The 19,974-nt window shown below is 38.1% G+C and overlaps 1 protein-coding gene across 1 annotated transcript; it reads right to left on the bottom strand.

Annotated features, from left to right (window-relative positions):
- Nucleotides 1-2,809: 2,809 nt before the first annotated feature.
- On the bottom strand, nucleotides 2,810-5,457 carry LOC113301793 (uncharacterized membrane protein At1g75140-like). The gene has a single exon (XM_026550610.1). It carries the CDS (start codon nucleotides 5,158-5,160, stop codon nucleotides 2,965-2,967), a length of 2,196 nt encoding a protein of 731 aa, XP_026406395.1. The 5' UTR covers nucleotides 5,161-5,457; the 3' UTR covers nucleotides 2,810-2,964.
- Between the last annotated feature and the right edge of the window lie 14,517 nt (nucleotides 5,458-19,974).

The following is a 19,974-nucleotide window of genomic DNA, read 5'->3' as shown; positions in this document are numbered from 1 at the left end:
AAGGAGACTGACTTGTCAAGATCTTCATCTGATGAATCAGCCTTAGAAAGATCATCTTCAGAGATGCAAACACTTTTACTTTTGTCAAGGATTTAGTGTTCTTTTGTTCTTTGAAAGCCACATCCTTTCCGGATTTGGATGTACGCTCATGATCAAAGATCTTTAAATTCCCAACCAGAGTGTTTCTGGAAAGAGTTGCAAGGTTATTTCCCTCAACGATGGCATGCTTCTTAGAATCGTATCTAGATGGCAGCGATCTGAGGATTTTCATCACAATGTCCTTTTAAGTAATAGTCTTACCCAATGCAAAAGATACATTAACAATTCCAAACAATTTGTGATTAAACTCATCAAATGATTATTCATCTGGCATACGAAGGTTTTTCCAATCAGAATTTAGGTTTTGCATCCTAGCTTCCTTTCACAGGTATTCCCTTCAAATACGGTTTCTAAGATATCCCAAGCATCTTTAGATCGAGTGCATGTAGTCACATGGTGCCGAAGATCTGGGATAGCATGGATGATAGCATTTAACCCGCAATTAAAGGCTTTGCTCACTCAAAGGCTCATTTAATAGACAGCGATAAATTTACCACTTTAAAGATGAAGGCAAGTTTGAGAGTGGTCTCCAATATTATGGCCACCTCTTCAAGGACAACACTGATCCCCTCCTCGGTGGATGTAAGGACCACAAACATAGAGTCCTAGCATCCTTCTTTGAAAAATCCACTCGGTTGACTTGCCAACGCAAATTCAACTCTTGAAAATAGCTCTTTGTAAACCAAACCCTATTGGTCACACTAGCAAGATCATCATTGTGGAACAATGGAATATAATAACAGGACAAACTCTTGAAGACAGGTACAACTACTCCAGTGACGTTGACAGCCAAGAGAACTAGAGAAGATATAGCATAATCTTAATCCATTAAAAGATTTGCTCAGTTTCTATTAAATTGCTCCTCAACAAAATGTCTTTTTTATCTAATATTTTTACTACCCACAAACTCTTTTCATTGCCCAAAAGTAAATAAAAATTCAAGCATTGTCAGCCTCATTAAAGTATTGAAAGTCAAGAAGTATTGCATAATAGAAATTCTTGAATGCTCTAGAAGTATCCATGATATTGGCATACTGCATGTTGATACTATTAGCAAAATAACATCCATTCCTCTTCTAACCCTTAGCCCTAATCCCTGATCAGGCCCTGTTACCCAACGATGTGAAACCGAACCAAGGGAATGATATCTCCTAAGCTGAACATAAAATTCCAATCTTAAACTAATTACCTAGTCGCAAGGGGCAAGTCGAAAATGAAAAAAAGGAAAAAAAAATTGGTGATAACTAGTAATTACACCCGTTAAACATGGTAATAAAAAGTACACTAAAAAGCATCAAAGATCATACTAGAACAAAACCCATTAGTCGTGTTAATGGAGTATGAAATGAAAGCAATCAAGAGAGAAAGAGAGAGACCTTGATCCTCTTAGCTTCAGCAGCAAAACCCAAAGCAGCAGAAACAATCCCTAAGAAACCCACTGAAAGACAAACCAGTAAAACCCTTACCTCCATTTTCTCTTCACACAGTTATTCTCTTCAAAATCACCCACCCCTGGTTTTTGTTTGAGTCTAGTGAAAGGAAATGAGATGTAAAAGATAAAGTAAAAATAGATAAAGAAGTACATAATAATCAAAGATAAACACTAAAAGCAAACAACTTTAAACTGGGAAGCATACAAGGTCAAAATAGGAATTACAATTTCCTAGAACGTCGTAATGGTCAAAGAGAAGAGAAGCCTTCCAGCATCAGTAATGGTAACTGGTAACCTCTAAAGAGCAAAGACGAGAAAATTAGTTTGTAAATGCTAGCTAGCTCTTGCCAACAGCAACAAAATCTGTAGATTTTTTAACACAAGTCGAGTGATTCTTGTATAACAGAATCAAACCTATTAACTAAATGAAACTAGTTGCCACTAATATTGCTCCTTATAAAGTTGAATTGTCGATATGTATGCAAACTGTGCTGAGAAATTTCAAGCAAATTAATAACAGGCAGAACTGTATAATGAAACGATTGCTGGTTATGGCAACCACGCCTGTCAAAAAGAAGCTATTCTGCTCTTTGATGAAAGCTCCAGAAGGGTATCAGAGGATTGTACACATAATGCATTTGTAGAAGAAGAGAAAGAAGCCTTCAGCCTTGGTAGAAATGGGAGAAATTTACTTCGATTCAGTATACCGAGAATATGGGTTATCACAGTTGACTGATCTGTATGGACTGGGAAATTTGGCAATTGTTAGGAAGAGGTGCAGGATTTGATGAGAAGGAACCCAGTTGAACTAGATGCTGTGATATTGAGAGCTCTTTCCGGTGCTTGTTGGATTGATTACAATTTAGCATTGGTGAAAAAGGTAGAAGAAAACTGTTAAAAATGGAAGCATCATCGGTGCTTGACATGTTCAGTTGGCTATTACGTGTGTTGCAGACAGAGTGGAAAGAAATAAGCACACTGTGTAAGTTCAGAAACTTACTGGTTGTTGCTGCGTGTACGACAGAAAGAATATAAACATATTTACTTCTGATGATAGATCTCATTCAGAAACTAAAAATATTCATCCTATGTTAGATTTTCAAATGCAGAATAAAGAGAATGAACTAAATTTCAAGGTGGAAATATTCATATTGTCTTGTGAGCTAAAGAATTCCAAGAAACTTCATGTATATTATTTACGAGAACTGAAATGATATCTGAAACCTAGAAGCTCGAAATACCCATATCCATGCACGGAAATTGAAACCAAATAATAGAGTGACACAAAACGATATTTCCTCGACTTTTGTTATTATGTAATCTCACGAAACTCAAAAGGTTTTACAATTATCAAAGAACAGAAAAGATCAAAGAAACTAATGATCAGTTTATGAAGCACACTTGAGAAGACAAAGCTCATACAAGCAATTATTTTATTCTATATTATCCTCCACAACTTGACTATTTGAAAATAAAGGCTCTCTTCTTTTTGGAAACCCTGTACCTTCAAGCGTAGGGGCTCGGTATTTCAGTTCTGAAGCTGCTCTGAAATTGTGATCAGTTGAACTGGATCTGAAATTGGGATCAGCCGAACTAGTTCTGAAATTGGGATCGGCGGAACTCGTTCTAAAGTTGGAATCCCCGGAGCTCGTTCTGTAATTGGGATCAGTAGAAGTTGTTCTGAAATTGGGATCAGTAGAACCCGTTCTGAAGTTGGGGTCTGCAGCAGTCGTTCTGAAACTGGGGTCTGCAGCAGTCGGCCTAAAAGGAAGAGCGGTTCCTGCCCCTGCACCACCAGGATATCGAGAAGGAGATGTGTATCTTCTAGTTGGACCTCTCAAAGGACCTCCTCGCAAGTCCCTTATATCTGTAGGTCTTGAAGAAGTATCTGCAAAAGGCCTTTCTACAGCACCAGATCCTAATGAAGTTCCTATGGTTGAGACTGATGTGGAGCTAAAAGGATCATCATTGCCCCATAAAGCAAGTGATTCTTTCTTCTTGCCAAAGAATTGCCAAACCCCAAACAAGAACAAAAAGAACAGTAAAACTGGGCTAGTCCAGAGCATTGTATTAAATTCTGCATTGAAAATTGGGAGGTTAGATTTGTACATACCCACATATCCACTTCCAAGTCCAAGAACAACAAGCTTTTCACGATCACTGGCTATCAATGGCACCAGTCTTCTGTTGTTCGAGCCTTCATTCAGACTTTGTGAATTCAGAAATGAGGATCTAATCTCACCAAGGCTGGAAAGAAAAAGAGGTCGAGGAACACCAAGCCTTACATAATGTTGGGAAGAAATGTTATACACGAAAACCTTCTCCGGGTTAACAACAAGCAAATATCCCTTAATTGCTTGAATAGCTAAAGGCCCATTCATCTCCACTTTCCTTTTTGACCTAACCCTACACTTGAAGTTCATCATATCACCTAACAGCACAACGTGAACCAAATCACCCTCTGACGTAAATCCATAACCTTTTGATCGCTCTGTTGAGTCAAAAACATAAGTCTTCGCAAGTGATCGGTTCATTCCTTCACACTCAGATTCCCTAACCATCATAGTCCTTAAATCCAATGACCCTGCACCACTTTCTGTCATGAACAGAAGTCTTTGTTTCATGAATGCGAGAGGCCGACTCTTTGATTTTGCAGAACCAAAAACAGTTCCATTCTCTCGAAGAACTCTGATTTGCCCACTCAGATCAGTAGACAAAATATATCTCATCCTTCCAACTTGATGAACTTCCAATATCGAAATTGCTGAACCCTCACCACCTTCATTCTCAATAGAAGCAAATTCTTGCAAATGTGCCATGGAAAGTGAATGCCAATCTTCTCCACTCGCAGAAGCTTCCCAAACTCGATGAACTAAAACAACTCCATTCCCATGACCAGTAACCAAAACACTCTCATTTTTATGAACAGACATATAAGAAAGCATAGAAGTAATGGGTGACTCGGAATGTGTATGAAATTCAACCAAAACATCTCCATTTAACAAAAACACATAAATTGTGCCTGTCTCATCCCCAACTGCAATGTACTTACTAAACCCTTCATAATCTTCAAACGGCAAAATATTAACACAAGTAGCTTCATAATCAAGTTTGACAGCAGACATAAACTGAAACTTTTCTGACCACGACGGATTATATTTGGTTACTGAAACACCACCATCACTTTGCCCTCTTCTATTAACTCTACCAATTTCATTACCACTGATAACACCTTCTTCACTATCATTATCAATCTTATCATTCAATACGTCATACTCTCTCTTCTTTTCTTTTTCAACAATAACAGGTCCAATTTTTACAACCTTGTGATTCTTCTTGTTATTGTTGCAATCAGGGATTGATATTTCTAATTTAGCTACAACTTCAGTAAGATTCTTAACTAAATATTCAAGCTTTTGTATTTGAATTTCTTGCTGACCTAATAATATTCCTAAATCCTTATTTTTATAACTAGTATCATCAGAATCTACAGAAATTTCAGCATTTTGTTCCTGTACTTGATTATCTAACAAAGGTGATTCTAAATTACTACCATTAACAATAAAAATAATCTGATAACTTAAGAGTATAATAAGCAATAAAAGCTTGCCTTTTTTGTAATTCACCATTGTATATTGAGAGATGTAAAATGAGATCTAAATTTGTGATGAAGAAGCCATTGATGGGTGCAATAACCGATGTTAGATCCTCGAAAGCAAAATTGAGTTTTGATTTCCTTATGCGATCTTGAGAATTGAAGTTGAAGAGAACCAAGTGAAAGTGAAACGGGAGATTTTTTTAGGGTTTATAGATTTTTAAGAAGATATATTTTGAATTCTGCCTTCGAATATAAGTGGAAGTTTTGTTTTTATTTTTGACAACAGTATGTTAATTGTGGGGCTAGAAGATCGGTCGGCGGGTTAATATTTTCTCCGTGTAATGAAATATGGATTTTGGATAACTACACATGGGTGGAGATATAAAAAGGAAATTTTTGAGATTTTATTTTGGGAAATCTATCTTCTACAAAAATATATATATGCAGAAACGACGAAGCTATCACAATCTTAGTAATCGCCGAATTTGTGGGCATCACCACCGCCCTCATAGCTGAAACGTGGGCCATGCTTATCACGTCAATAACAGCTACAGAACGAGGATGGCCAATGGTGCAATTCGAAACGGATTCGGAAAATCTTTTAAGATTTATAACCTCGACCACAGAACCACCTTGGTACTTGAGCAATATGATAGCTGAAATCAAGATTAGATTGACTCAAATCCCACATTGCACCATAAAGCACAACTATAGGGAAGGAAATCAGGCAGCAGATGGATTGGCAAACAAAGCAGCGGACGACAGCGCAATAGGAAATTTATCAACAACAATCTGGGTCCATAAAACCCCCCGTGTATTAGTCCTATTGTAATGGCTGACTCTATGGGTACAACGTACCCCGTGTAATTTCTTCTTAATCTAATAAATCTCATGCTTCAAAAAAAAATTACGAAATATATTCTTAATTTTCTTTCTTTTTCTAGTTAACCTTTTTCCTAAGTCTAAATTTAAACCTCGACCCTATCGCATGGAAGCCATTTGGGCTGAGGATAAACACTTTGAGTCTGTAATTAGGGATAACTGGCATTATAACCCTTTCATGTTAGTTGATTCTGTATGATGGCATTCAAACCGTCAGAATTTTGCTTTGCAACAAGTATCTCGGCAGGACTGTATTCACCAATATTCTTGGGAACGTTTACATTTCCAACTGCCTCAACGGGAGCATCATAGCCATTAACAACATATACCCATGATTGAAAATCACATGCTTGAAAAACGCTCGCATATCAATTTTCCACCATAAGTAATTAGAGCCACCGAAGACTGGTGGTACGTTAATAGAGATAGCACTTCTATCCATAGAGTCAGATCGCTACAAACATAGACTTATAAGGTCTTAAACGTGTTTGCCTACTCTGATACCAATTGAAAAAGCGGGGGTACAACAACCACACCCAATATTTCGGTTAACAATCTGTATGGACAAACTCTAATATACTTTTAAGAGAATCAATAACACTCAATCTTAAAAACGTATATCAAAGAGTTAATATCTCAATCTCTCGATTTGATCTATACTCAAATAAATAGAAATCCGCGAGTCTTTATCAAATACTAGAGAGATAACTTGAACGGTACTAAATACCAATGTTCAAGTATCAATCAATTTCAGTCAACAACCAAAGGTCGGATTTCCAATTGATTGATTCTGACGCACAACCTATGATATTTCAATTATAAAGATAAACAATATAATGTGGAAATAGAAATAACACAAACACCAGAATTTTGTTAACGAGGAAACCGCAAATGCAAAAAAAACTCTGGGACCTAGTCCATATTGAACACACACTGTATTAAGTCTCTACTGACACTAGCCTACTACAAACTAACTTCGGTCTGGACTGTAGTTGAACCCCAATCAATCTCACACTGATCCAAGGTACAGTTGCGCTCCTTACGTCTCTGATCCCAGCAGGATACTACGCACTTGATTCTCTTAGCTGATCTCACCCACAACTAAGAGTTGCAACGACCCAAAGTCGAAGATTTTAATAAACAAATCTGTATCACACAGAAAAGTCTACGATAATAGATAAATCTGTCTCCCACAGATATACCTAGGTTTTGTTCCGTCTTTTGATAAATCAAGGTGAACAGGAACCAATTGATAACCCGGACTTATATTCCCGAAGAACATCCTAGTATTATCAATCGCCCCACAATAATATTAATCGACGCGGCGAAAGAAGATATTGTGGAATCATAAACGATGAGACGAAGATTTTTGTGACTACTTTTATATCTTTCCTATCGGAGATATCAATCTCAAGCCAATCTTTGCGATTGTACTCGTACGATATAAACAGCAAGATCAGATCACACAACTACGAGAAAGTAGTATCGGTCTGGCTTCACAATCCCAATGAAGTCTTTAAGTCGTTAACCTGGTTTAGAAGAAGAAACCAAAGGTTAAAGGAGAATCGACTCTAGCTTACACAACTAGTATCACATGTAAGGTGTAGGGATTAGGTTTCCCAGTTGTTAGAGTTCTCCCTTATATAGTCTTTCAAATCAGAGTTTGCAATCAATGTTAGCTTGGTAACAAAGCATTCAATATTCACCGTTATATGAAAACCTGATTAGATTCAAGCTAATATCTTTCAACCGTTAGATCGAAAACCTAGCTTGTTACACACAAATGAAATGCTTTTCTAGGTTTGTGTAACCGTACCCAAACATGTACATTTGTTGGTTCAACAATAGTTAACCAAATGGTTAGCCATATGAGCACTTTCATATCAACCATATTCTTCTTCACCATAACTAGTTCAAATGACTCAAATGAAGTAGTTAGAGAGTTTTTCAATTGCAAGGAAATCTTATGTAACTACACAAGACACACTTGAAGCAAAAACGATTTGATTCACTCGAATCGGTTCATGAACTTTATAGCCACGGTTTGCAATTAACATTCCTTAGTTTATATAAACATGAGTTCACAAACAATCATTTTTGGATATAACCTAACTCAAGTTCGCGGATTGGGTTCGTGGACTTAAGTTCCCGGAAGGAGTTATCAAACTCCAGCAGATTTTCTTGGGTCGAGAACTTCCGCCAGTTCGCGGACTTAGTTCACGGCTCTTGTTCCAGTTCTCTTGATCAACAAAGTTCGCAAACTTCTGTTCAAGGAATACGGACTTATACATATATGTGTTTCCACAACAATGCTTATATTCATCATTGGTTATACAATCTAAACTCTCATTTCAATCATCGAAACATTCTTAGAGGACGCTATATAGTTGTTATTCACAAACCATTTTTCGTCAAAGCAATTTTCGAAGTGATTGAAACATAACATGACTTTCGTCACTAAGTAAAGATGAACTTGGCCAAAGCGAAAGCTTACCAACACATATTTCGAGAAATAGATAGGCGAGTTAAACTCGGCTCGAAATAGCAAATGTGTATAATCAAAGTCTATATAGCAAAACGACTTTTGTCTCAAGATAGGAGATAGAGTAGATAGACTTTTGAGTGATAGATAAGTTCAAGTCTCCACATACCTTTTTTTCAATGAAGTTCCACCAGTTCCTTGAGTAGTTCTTCATCTTGTATGATGATCTACCATGGAGTTCTTGATCTCAACTGTTCTTTCTATACTAGTCCGAGACTTAGCTATAATAGGCTAGAAATCAAGACTTACAGTTTTGATCACTAACATTGACAAACATGCTTGAGATAGCAACGCATGCGAGTTCGACCGAGCAATGCTCTAACAATAATTACTCATAACTATAGGGAAGCTAATCATGTAGCTGATTTTTTGGCTAAGTTTCCCACTGGCAATTTTTTGTCTGTACAGTGGATAGCTACACCACCTACAGAGGTTTGTAATTTGCTAAAAGATGATATTACGGGAAGATCCTACCCCCGTAATGTTACGCTCTAGTGTGTTTTGCTGTTTTGCAGCCTATCAAAAAAAATAAAAAATTGCAAACTGAAAACTTACTTTTTGAACTCTAAAAATATCATTACTTCTGTTTAAGGTAAAATGAAGCAAATTTACATCTCATAAGGACTATCATCTGGTAAAAAAATAGTCGGAAGCCGAGCAACAAGCTGAGCTCGAACCCCTTTTTGAATGACCACTCCTAATCTATGAAAGAGAAAATATCCAACACGTACATTGGCATCATAACTAGTAATGTAATTACACAAGCGCTTAAGAAAAACCGTGGTATCATCTCCAAGCTATCCTAAGGTGGTGAAAGCAAGAGCCCCAAAACCATAACCTTGTGACGTACATTTCTCCAAGTACTTGGCATTTTTCTTAGAAACATCATTTTGATAGCAATCCTCGGTGAAAAGGTGCGAACCCCGGCTCCAGTAAAGGGTGAAACTCTAGTCACATCTAAACACATGTCACCCCCATTATCCCAGTTAAACACGGGTATATCAGCTGGTATTAAAGCAGTGCCGTTATTGGAAAGAAAACCCAAGTCAACCTCTTTCCTAGCCTGAACACCCGCTTGATAACACATGTCAGCAATATTATCATGCACCAAATCGTGTCTAAACTTTAGGCCCACTTCATTTGCACAATGCAAGGCATGAACGCAAAAAGCCTCTATATCCCTTTTGCAGATGAAGAAGGAACCATCCATCTCGAATAGGGGGATCCCAAATCTATACTTGAGCACTGCACTGAATTGCCTGGCTCCAATATGTTGATTGAGTCCCACAATTGAAACTGCCATCAAAAAATCCCATGCATGTTTTGTTTGGTTAAATTGCCATAGCACTGAGTCACGCTCCAACATAACATAATTGGTGGGAATGTTCTTTTTAAAAGCATCAAAGTAGATAGTTTCCAAGGAGTTCTGGGTGGCAAAACTACTAATGCATATATGAGGAACAATCCCACACAAAGAGTTGAAGAAGTCCATAGCTTACTGAAGGGAAGAACTATTACCACTGATACCGGTATTCCTCAAAATCATAGACTGCAAATCCAGGGTCTGCAAACAAGAAGAAAGGTAACAATAATGTTGGGTGTTGTAAAGTGTTAGTACCCAAACCACCATACTTGAACGGCAAAGTAGATAGTCTCTGTTGAAGAATCCCATAGCCAGGCCCATCCCCAATGATGATATGTCTCAGTAATTAAAACAACCGTGTGTCAAAAAAATATTGAGCTTCTAGCAAAAAGTCTGGCTTGGTGGTACGTAAAGCGAAGTAAAGCCTCAAAACACCCGTGCAATTTATAAACAACAGGAATTCACATTGAGGGTCTTCTAGCTTCTCTACAGCATCAATAAGGTCCATAGTCTTGGGCACTCTACTGACCAACAAATCCTTGTTGAATTGAGCATCAAGACTGATCGGACCACCCCAGAAGTTTCACTCCTTTAGAAAGCTTGATAATCTTAGCAGGAAAAACACATGTTGCCATAGCTCTAGGATCAGGGGAGGGCCAAAACAACTCAGTTTTCGCCACATTCAAATGCAAACCCCTTGTAACCCCTTCATCCTGAATAATCTTCAAAGCCTTTGCAACCATCAAAGTATCGCCTATTAAGGTACCATCATCAAGATACCAAACTTGCATTTCAAGCTCACATTGTGTCGCAATACTCTTGATCAAGGGGTGAAGCGTGAGAGCAAACAACAATGATCCTAAAGGGTCACCCTGTTACACCCCTTTGGATGAGGAAATGACAAGATCCGTATAATACAGACGAGCAGGTGAGGCGTAGCAGAATTCTACCCAACGAGAAATTGAAGGGCACATCTTACGTACCTTGGATAGCATAGTCGTGCGATCGATGAGCTTGAAGGAATTCTAAAAATCTACAAGCAACATGGACATGTTATCCGAACCCCCCTTGACTTCGAGCATACGATTTACATCATGCAGAATTGCCTCACCTCCACAGATATCCCCTACACCGAACCGGTACTCTCCCAGATACACATTCATCTCCTTGCCAACATGGGTTGCAGCACAATTCGAAACCAACCGCCTACATATGGTTCCCACGACAATAGGGTGTACACCCCCACCAGGTTTAACCAACGAGATGAGAGGAGCGTTGGCCACAAATTCACCCAAGGTAGGTGGACATAAACCAACAAGCAAGAGGTTGACTACATCTGTGATGATGCGATAAGTTCTTCGGAGATGGAAGCAGCAGAGCCGCTAAGAGCATCTAAGTTATATTGTGCTCTGAGGCCATCTCTACCACAAGAAGTTCCTTTAGGGAAGCTTCACAGTCTGCCTCAAACAAGGTCAGTAGAAGAAACCATTGAAAAAGCAGGGGTCTAACAACCTCACCCAATATTTTGTTTAGCAATATGTATGTACAAACTCCAATATAATTCCAAGAGAATTAACTAGACAGTCAGACTCAATCAATGGAAATATATCCAATAGTTGTATCTTTGTTTCACAATGTAATCAGCAAATCAAACAGATAGAAATCTGTGAGCCTGATTATTATGTGAAACAACTTGAACGGTACCAAAGACCAATGTTCAAGTGTCAATCAATTTATATCAACAACCAAAGGTTGGATTATCTAATTGATGGAACTACGCACAACCCGTGATATTTAAATTATATAAACAAATATAATGCGAAAAAGAAAAACACAGACATCAGAAGTTTTTTTAACGAGGAAAACGCAAATGCAGAAAAAACCCGGGACCTAATCCAGATTTGAACACCACATTGTATTAAGCCGCTACAGACACTAGCCTACTCCAAGTTAACTTCATACTGGAATGTAGTTTACCCCTAACCAATCTCACACTGATCAAGGTACATTCGCGTTCCTTACGCCTCTGAATCCAAGCAGGACTCTGCGCACTTGATTCCCATAGATAATCTCACCTACAACCAAGAGTTGCTACGACCCAAAGTCGAAGACTTGATAAACCAATCTGTCTCACACAGACAAGTCTATTGAATAGATAAATATGCAGTCTCCCTGATAGACACATTTTTGTGTCCGATTTGTCTCGATTCTATATATTGTTAGGGATCATTTTTGTACTTATTATGGTGTTTTATTTATTTGTAGGTATTTTTGACCAATAAACATTTTTGGAAAAAATTGGCTCGAAAAGTTGTCGGAAATCACCCGGAGGACATTTGCTATTCGGACTCTCACTTTGGATAAGGGGTAACCTAATTACTAAGGGGCATCCCATTTCCATGCAGTTTCTAATCGCACCCCTACCCTGGATAAGGGGCAACCATCTTCAACATTTCAAAAAGCAGGTTTTGGCGGGAAAATAGGTGCAGTGAAGAACAGTTTTGGCAATCGTGATTCAGAGGAGTTTGAGGTCGATTAAACCTCTGATTTTCATAGGATAGACTCCTTATGGGTCTAGGAATCTGATATGGGTATTTAAATTGATTAGACTGGGCTCAATTGACGGATTTTTCTCACAAAAGAAAATATGGAAAGTCACGTGTGTGACCTGTTTTAGGGAATTTTAGAGAGATTAAAGTGTTGTAAACCTTCCTAAAGATTTGTATCTATCTAAGGAAGAGTTTAGAATAAAAAGGAAAGCTCAGAAATGCGTAGAAATTCTAAAACAAGAAATTGTCGCAACTTGGCCGTGAAGAGAAGGAAAGAGATTTTGGAAGATTTGGGAGAGATTTATTCGGTATTTTTGATATAAATAGATGTCTTGGGTCATATAGAAGAGGTGTCGAGAGTTTGGGAACCTAAGGAGAGCCAGAGAAGAAGAAATCAGGGCTTTTCCAAACTCTGTTTCTGCTGCTGCTGCTGAAGAGGAAGAACGCGAAGAACATTGACGCACAGAAAACAGTCGCAGAACAGTGTCGTTGTTTAACAACTGAATAACATTAAGCTGTGCAGGACAGTCGTATTCTAGGGTCTTAAAATCAGCGACAAAGCATTAGTATTTACAACAGCTTTCTGTAACAGTTCCATTGTAACAGCTGTTTTGCAACACCAATACACTGTTGCAAACAGTCTGTGTTATTACTTTTCACTCTTTTAATCATATTTTGAGCAACAAACACATATTTTGAGATCATGATTAATATGAGGAGCTAAACCCCATTGCTGAGGCGATAGAGGAAGCTATTTTTCCAACAAAAAATGGTATATTCTATTTTATCTTTTTATTTGCAATAATTATATGATTATTTGCCTTGGACTATTATTGAATATGATTTTTATTTGAGTGATTGTGATCTATTTTGATGGAGTATGCTTAGTTTTAAGACTTTTGATGCTTCATACTTGGTATTTACAATTATTACTTTTGAAAATCTACTTGTTGCAATATTTTAGAATCAAATTAAACGAGAAAATTGCATAAATATAAGTATTGGTTTAATCACTTTGAACTTGGAAAATAGTGGAATCTTAGCCTCAGTGTTTCTTTTAATATTGATATCATCTTTGATTGAGTTTGCTAAAAATTTTAGTGAGTTTTTTTTTATTTTAGTATTAGAATTTAAGTCTAATTAATATCCTTCACAAGTCTGAGAATCGAACCACTTTTACCACTATCTACAAATCACATCAATTTTTGTCGCCGCGGACGCGGACTTTTTTTTAGGGTTTTATATTTATTTTATTTTATTTATTATTATTTTTGTCCTTTTTTATGTTTTTGGGTATTTATCTTGTATCTACAGGTTCTAGATCATAAAGAAAATTGAGCCAAGGAGTTTGGTGATTTCATAAAGACTTGGAGCTAAAGATTAAAGCAAAAAGAACAGAAAAGAAGACAATTTTATTTTAGACAATTTTAGTTTAGGGTTTGTTTATTTTATTTTTTTAAAAAAAAAAACTGTATTAGGGTTTATTATTTTTGTAATTTTTCTTTATTTTTTTGGACTTTTGGACTTTGAGACATTATTTTTTTTATTACCCTACGGAAGAGTACTTTAAATATAAATTGTTTGCAGAGAAGGAGGACAATTACGATATTGTCTCTGCACCTTGGGTTCGTACACTAGACATCGGAGTCAGTGGCCCGAGTCGACTACAACTGATTCATCCCCCGTCTGGAACGGGAGGTAAGATTCTAAACACTCGCGAATCCCCTGTCAGCGAGTTACTGGACTCCTTCGTATGCATATATGTTGAGGACTGAATACGGACATTTATTTTTCTAGTAAAGGGCAAGGCCTGGCCATACAAGATAAGGGTTCGGATTTCATCACCGTTCTCTTCTTGCCCGCTTTAGGAACACGTAACCTATGCGAACCTAAGCCTAAAATTTTGACTAGAACGAGACCGATAGGGTAACGAGCTTAACAGGAAAGTCATTCGAAAAATATTGGTTACTCTTTTAAGCATACTTCGAAGTTCTTGACGGTTTCTGTAAGTTGAATGCGTGACTGCGCCGCCTTGTAATGCCGGTGAGGCCTTGGGTATCAAAGCTCCACCGAGCTTCCCTCGCCTCTATTCAACTTACGTTAACTCGGATTGATTCCAGAGGGGTTTGCTTAAATTGTAACAAATTCCCGTTCGAAGGATTAGAAGCTGGTCTAGAAACAATCTAAGTGGAGTCATCATGCTTTTTGTTTGCTAGAAATCAATAGATTTGATTTGGTTGAGTCGGCCTTGATCTGTGTTTGCTTACCCTTTCAATTTATAAAATTCTATTGTATGCCTGAACGTAAAAGAGACGCACTAGGTAGATTTGTTAAAGAGAAACTTAGTAGTTCGAAGCGTCTCGATTACCTTAATCTAGAAAGTCCGACTTTTGAAGAGTATGTTTTTGAACGTCCTTTGACTGAGGAGAGAATCCATGTTGCTCCAATAGCGCCAGAAATGGCAACTTTGAAAGCTTTGTTGAATCCAACTAGGACTACCCGTCCTTCGTGTATTAAGTTAGCTGAAACGGAGGCACCCTATGAACTGAAACCTGGGACCTTACAGATGCTCCCAATCTTTTTAGGGAAAGAAAATGAAAACCCTTATTACCATGTTAGGGATTTTGAGGAATTTTGTAGTACTCTAAGAATTAGAGGCTTAGATGATAATGCTTTGAAACTTAGGTTATTCCCATTTTCCCTGAAAGATAAGGCAAAGTCGTGGCTGTATAGTTTGGACTCCGAGTCAATTGAGACATATGAACAACTTACATCTGCCTTTTTCAATAAGTTTTTCCCTAGGCACAAAACATCGTCTATTAGGACGCAAGTATGCACATTTTCACAACAAGAGGGAGAATCTTTATATAGGTATTTGGAAAGGTTCAATGATTTATTATCCCAGTGTCTTCATCATGGTTTAGAAAAGGTTAGGCTAGTTCAGATCCTTTATGAGGGTTTAGATTATTCCACAACGACCATGGTTGAGTCTCTATCCACTGGTAGATTTGCAAGCCAAACTTTTGATGCGGCGATGGAATTTTTTAATGAAGTCGCCTAAAAAACCCAGCGATGGGAAAATAGTAGGGCACCCCAGAAAACAATTCTTTTAAGTAGAGGAAACGTTAATAGGGTAGAAGGAGGCTATGAATCAGATGCCAAAATTGCTGCTATAGCAAAAAGGTTAGAAGCCTTAGAAGTAGGCCAGACTAGTGGTAAAATGGAGCCTTTTTGGGAAGGCCAGAATATTGAAGAGCAGGCCAATGCTCTTTATAATAACACTAGATTTGATAACCGTCAAAATATTGACCCATATTCAGAAACCTATAATCCTGGTTGGAGAAACCATCCGAACCTTTCGTGGTCTAAGGGCCAAAGTCAAGGTCAGTTTAGTAATTCTAATGCTCCCCCAGGTTTTGGCTATACTAAGAATCCTTCAGGACAAGCTCAGTTTCAGAATCAGTCAGATAAGAAAATCCTAAGTTTAGAGGAATCGCTCGCCTTGTTAACTCAGCAAACTGCAAAATTCCAGTTATCCGTAGAACAGTCTACAAGCTAGTAACAGGATAGGACAAGAAAATAGTCAGGCTATTTCCGAGTTACAAACCCAGGTTGGTCTGATAAGTGATTCTTTGAGAGAAAAAGGTAAGTTTCCTAGTCAAACACAACCCAACCCTATAGGAGTTCATGAATTAGGTGCAAAACCATCGAATCAATTGAATGTTGTTAGAACCCTTAGAAGTGGTAGAGTTGTAGACAATAAGGTAACCATGCCCGATAGTGAACATACCGTAGTTCACCCCTCAGGATCTCACCTCTCAGGACCAGTAGCTGAAGAGACTGATAAAGTTTCTGATGATGTGAATTCGGTTCCTGAAAGGTCTGATTTTAGGCCTAGAGCCCCATTTCATCAGCTATTAGTACCAACAAAGAAGGAATCGAACTTTAATGACATGGTGGAGGTTTTTAAGAAAGTTACCATAAACCTTCCCTTATTAGATGCAATTAGGCAAATTCCTGCTTATGCCAAGTTCCTTAAGGATATGTGTAGGCGAAAGCGAAAACTTAGCGTCCATAAGAAAGCCTTTTTAGCTAGTCACGTAAGTTCAATCATTCAGAACACCACAACTCCAAAGTACAAAGACCCAGGTTCTCCTACCATTGCTTGCACAATAGGTAACTTCCGGGTAGAAAAATATTTACTTGACTTAGGAGCCAGTGTGAACTTACTGCTATTCCATGTATACTTACAACTAGGACTTGGTGAAATGAAACCTACTCAGATGACACTGCAGTTAGCTGATAGGTCTGTTAAAATCCCTCGAGGTGTTATTGAGGATGTTCTTATTGAGGTCGACAAGTTTATTTATCCAGTGGATTTCGTGGTCCTATATACCCAACCTGTCCCTGACCCAGAGAACCAGATACCTGTGATTTTAGGTCGCCCATTTTTATCTAAGTCTAATGCGATCATTAACTGTTTAAATGGTGTGATGAGTTTATCTTTTGGTAATATGACTATGGGGATGAACATTTTTAATGTCAGTAAGCAACCTCATGAGCTAGATGACACATGTGTTGAGGAGGTGAACATGATAGAAGCCTTAGTTCAGGAGTCATTACCAAACATCTTGTCTGAAGACCCATTAAAAAGTTGTCTATCCCATTTTGGTTTAGATTTTGACGGCGATAGCACTATTGAACAGGTGAATGCTCTATTAGATTCTACCCCTGTGTTAGACACTGATAGATGGAAATCTAGGTTCGAACCGTTACCAGTTTCTGAGACTACCCTAATTCCTTCTTTAGAAGAGCCCCCAAAGTTGGACCTTAAACCACTACCCGATACTCTAAAGTATGTGTTTTTAGGCCCATCTGAGACTTTACCTGTGATTGTAGCTTCCAATTTGGATAGTGATCAGGAAAGTAGGCTAGTAAATGTACTTCAAGACAATAAGGAAGCTTTAGGGTGGACTATAGCAGACATTAAGGGTATAAGTCCTACTGTGTGTATGCATCAGATTCATTTAGAGGAAGACTCCAAACCTTCTAGGGAGATGCAACGTCGACTGAACCCTAACATGAAAGAGGTAGTTCTAAAAGAGGTGCTTAAGTTGTTAGATGCGGGTATTATTTACCCAATTTCAGACAGTAAGTGGGTCATCCCTGTTCAGGTTGTCCCCAAGAGATCAGGTATCACTGTAGTCCAGAATGATAATAATGAATTAATCCCAACCCGAGTGACCACAGGATGGCGTGTGTGTATTGACTATAGGAAATTGAACAAGGTCACAAGGAAGAGTCACTTTCCCCTTCCTTTTATCGACCAAATGCTAGAGCGATTAGCTGTACATAGTCACTATTGCTTCTTAGATGGCTACTCCGGTTATAATCAGATCGTTATTGCCCCAGAAGACCAAGAGAAAACCACTTTTACATGTCCCTTTGGTACCTTTGCGTATATACGCATGCCTTTCGGGCTATGTAATGCCCCAGCAACTTTTCAGCGTTGTATGATGAGCATATTTTCTGATATGGTAGAACGGTTCTTAGAGGTCTTTATGGATGATTTTTCAGTGTTTGGTTCATCTTTCGATGAGTGCTTGCATCATTTGACATTAGTGTTGACTAGGTGTAAGGAAAAAATTTAGTGCTTAATTGGGAAAAATGCCATTTCATGGTTAAGTCAGGAATTGTGTTAGGGAACATCGTCTCTTCAAAGGGTATAGAGGTAGAAAAAGCCAAAGTTGACCTTATTAAGACTTTACAGGTCCCAAAAACCGTAAAAGATATTAGGTCATTCCTAGGGCATGCAGGTTTTTACCGTCGATTCATTAAGGATTTTAGCTTGATTTCTAGACCTCTTTGCAATTTTCTTGCAAAAGATGTTAAGTTTGTCTTTGATGATGCTTTTTTAGAGGCTTTTGAGAAGCTTAAAACTTTACTCACTACTGCCCCGATAGTCCAGACACCTAACTGGAACCTACCCTTTGAGATTATGTGTGATTCTTCAGATTATGCTATAGGCGTCGTTTTAGGAAAACGAGAAAACAAATTACTTCATGTGATTTATTATGCTAGCAAAACTCTGAATGATACCCAAATGAACTACACAACTACCGAGAAGGAACTTTTAGCCATCGTGTTTGCCTTGGATAAGTTTAGGTCCTACCTATTAGGTTCTAAGATCATAATCTATACAGATTATGCTGCTTTGAAATACCTTTTATCTAAGAAGGATACCAAACCTAGATTGATTAGATGGATCCTATTGTTACAGGAATTTTCCCCAGACATTAGAGACAAAAAGGGTGCATAAAATATAGTAGCAGACCACTTGTCTAGGCTAGTTGTTAGTTCCCCTAGTGATTCCCTTCCTATAAGGGATAGCTTTCCTGATGAACAATTGTTCTCTGTTTCCCAATCACCTTGGTATGCAAATATAGTGAATTATCTTGTTACTGGTCGAACCCTTCAACATTGGGGTAAGCAAGATCGTTCTAAGTTTTTAGACGAGGTTAAACATTTATTTTGGGACGATCCTTATCTGTTTAAGTATTGTCCGGACCAGATTATTAGGAGATGTGTATCTGAGAGTGACCAGTCTAGTATTATCTCCTTTTGTCATGAACATGCATGTGGGGTTCATTTTAGTGCTAAGAAGACTGCTGCTAAGATTTTGCAGTGTGGATTTTACTGGCCTTCGTTGTTTAAAGATTCCCATACTCATTGTGTTTCTTGTGAGCGTTGCCAGAATTTAGAAACCATTTCTCGTAGGAATATGATGCTTTTGAACCCTATTTTAGTGATTGAGGTCTTTGATGTGTGGGGCATTGATTTTATGGGTCCATTTCCTATTTCGTTTGGTTATCTTTACATACTTGTCGCTGTAGACTATGTGTATAAGTGGGTTGAGGCGGTTCCGTGTAAAACGAATGACCACAGGGTCGTAGTCCAGTTTTTGAAAGAGAAAATATACTTACACGTTTTGGTACGCCGCGAGCTATAATTAGTGATGGAGGTTCACACTTTTGTAATAGACCGTTTGCTCTTTTAATGAAACAATACGGTATTACCCATAAAGTAGCAACCCCATATCACCCTCAGACTAGTGGTCAGGTAGAGGTTTCCAATAGGGAAATTAAACGTATTCTAGAGAAAACAGTTAATCCAAATAGGAAAGACTGGTCGTCAAGGCTTACTGATGCCTTATGGGCTTACTGTACTGCGTTTGAGACACCATTGGAATGTCACCTTATCGTTTAGTGTTTGGCAAGGCATGTCACCTGCCTGTTGAGTTAGAGCATCGAGCCTATTGGGCTATTAAGAACTTAAACTTTTCACTTGACAAGGAAGGAGCTCAAAGAAAGCTCCAGCTCAATGAGTTGGACGAGATTCGTAGAGATGCATACGTTAGTGCTAAGGAGTATAAGAACAAAACGAAACTTGTGCATGATAGGAATATTTTACGAAAGTCATTTTCTCCAGGTCAAAAAGTTCTTCTGTATG

The sequence above is a fragment of the Papaver somniferum genome, chromosome 8, assembly GCF_003573695.1.
Source record: "Papaver somniferum cultivar HN1 chromosome 8, ASM357369v1, whole genome shotgun sequence".
Classification (NCBI taxonomy): Eukaryota; Viridiplantae; Streptophyta; class Magnoliopsida; order Ranunculales; family Papaveraceae; genus Papaver; species Papaver somniferum.
This window is presented reverse-complemented; position numbering and strand designations above follow the sequence as displayed.

What these genes read in the sequence shown, in the direction of transcription:
- LOC113301793 (XM_026550610.1), bottom strand. Translation starts at nt 5,160, where the DNA reads ATGGTGAATTACAAAAAAGGCAAGCTTTTATTGCTTATTATACTCTTA.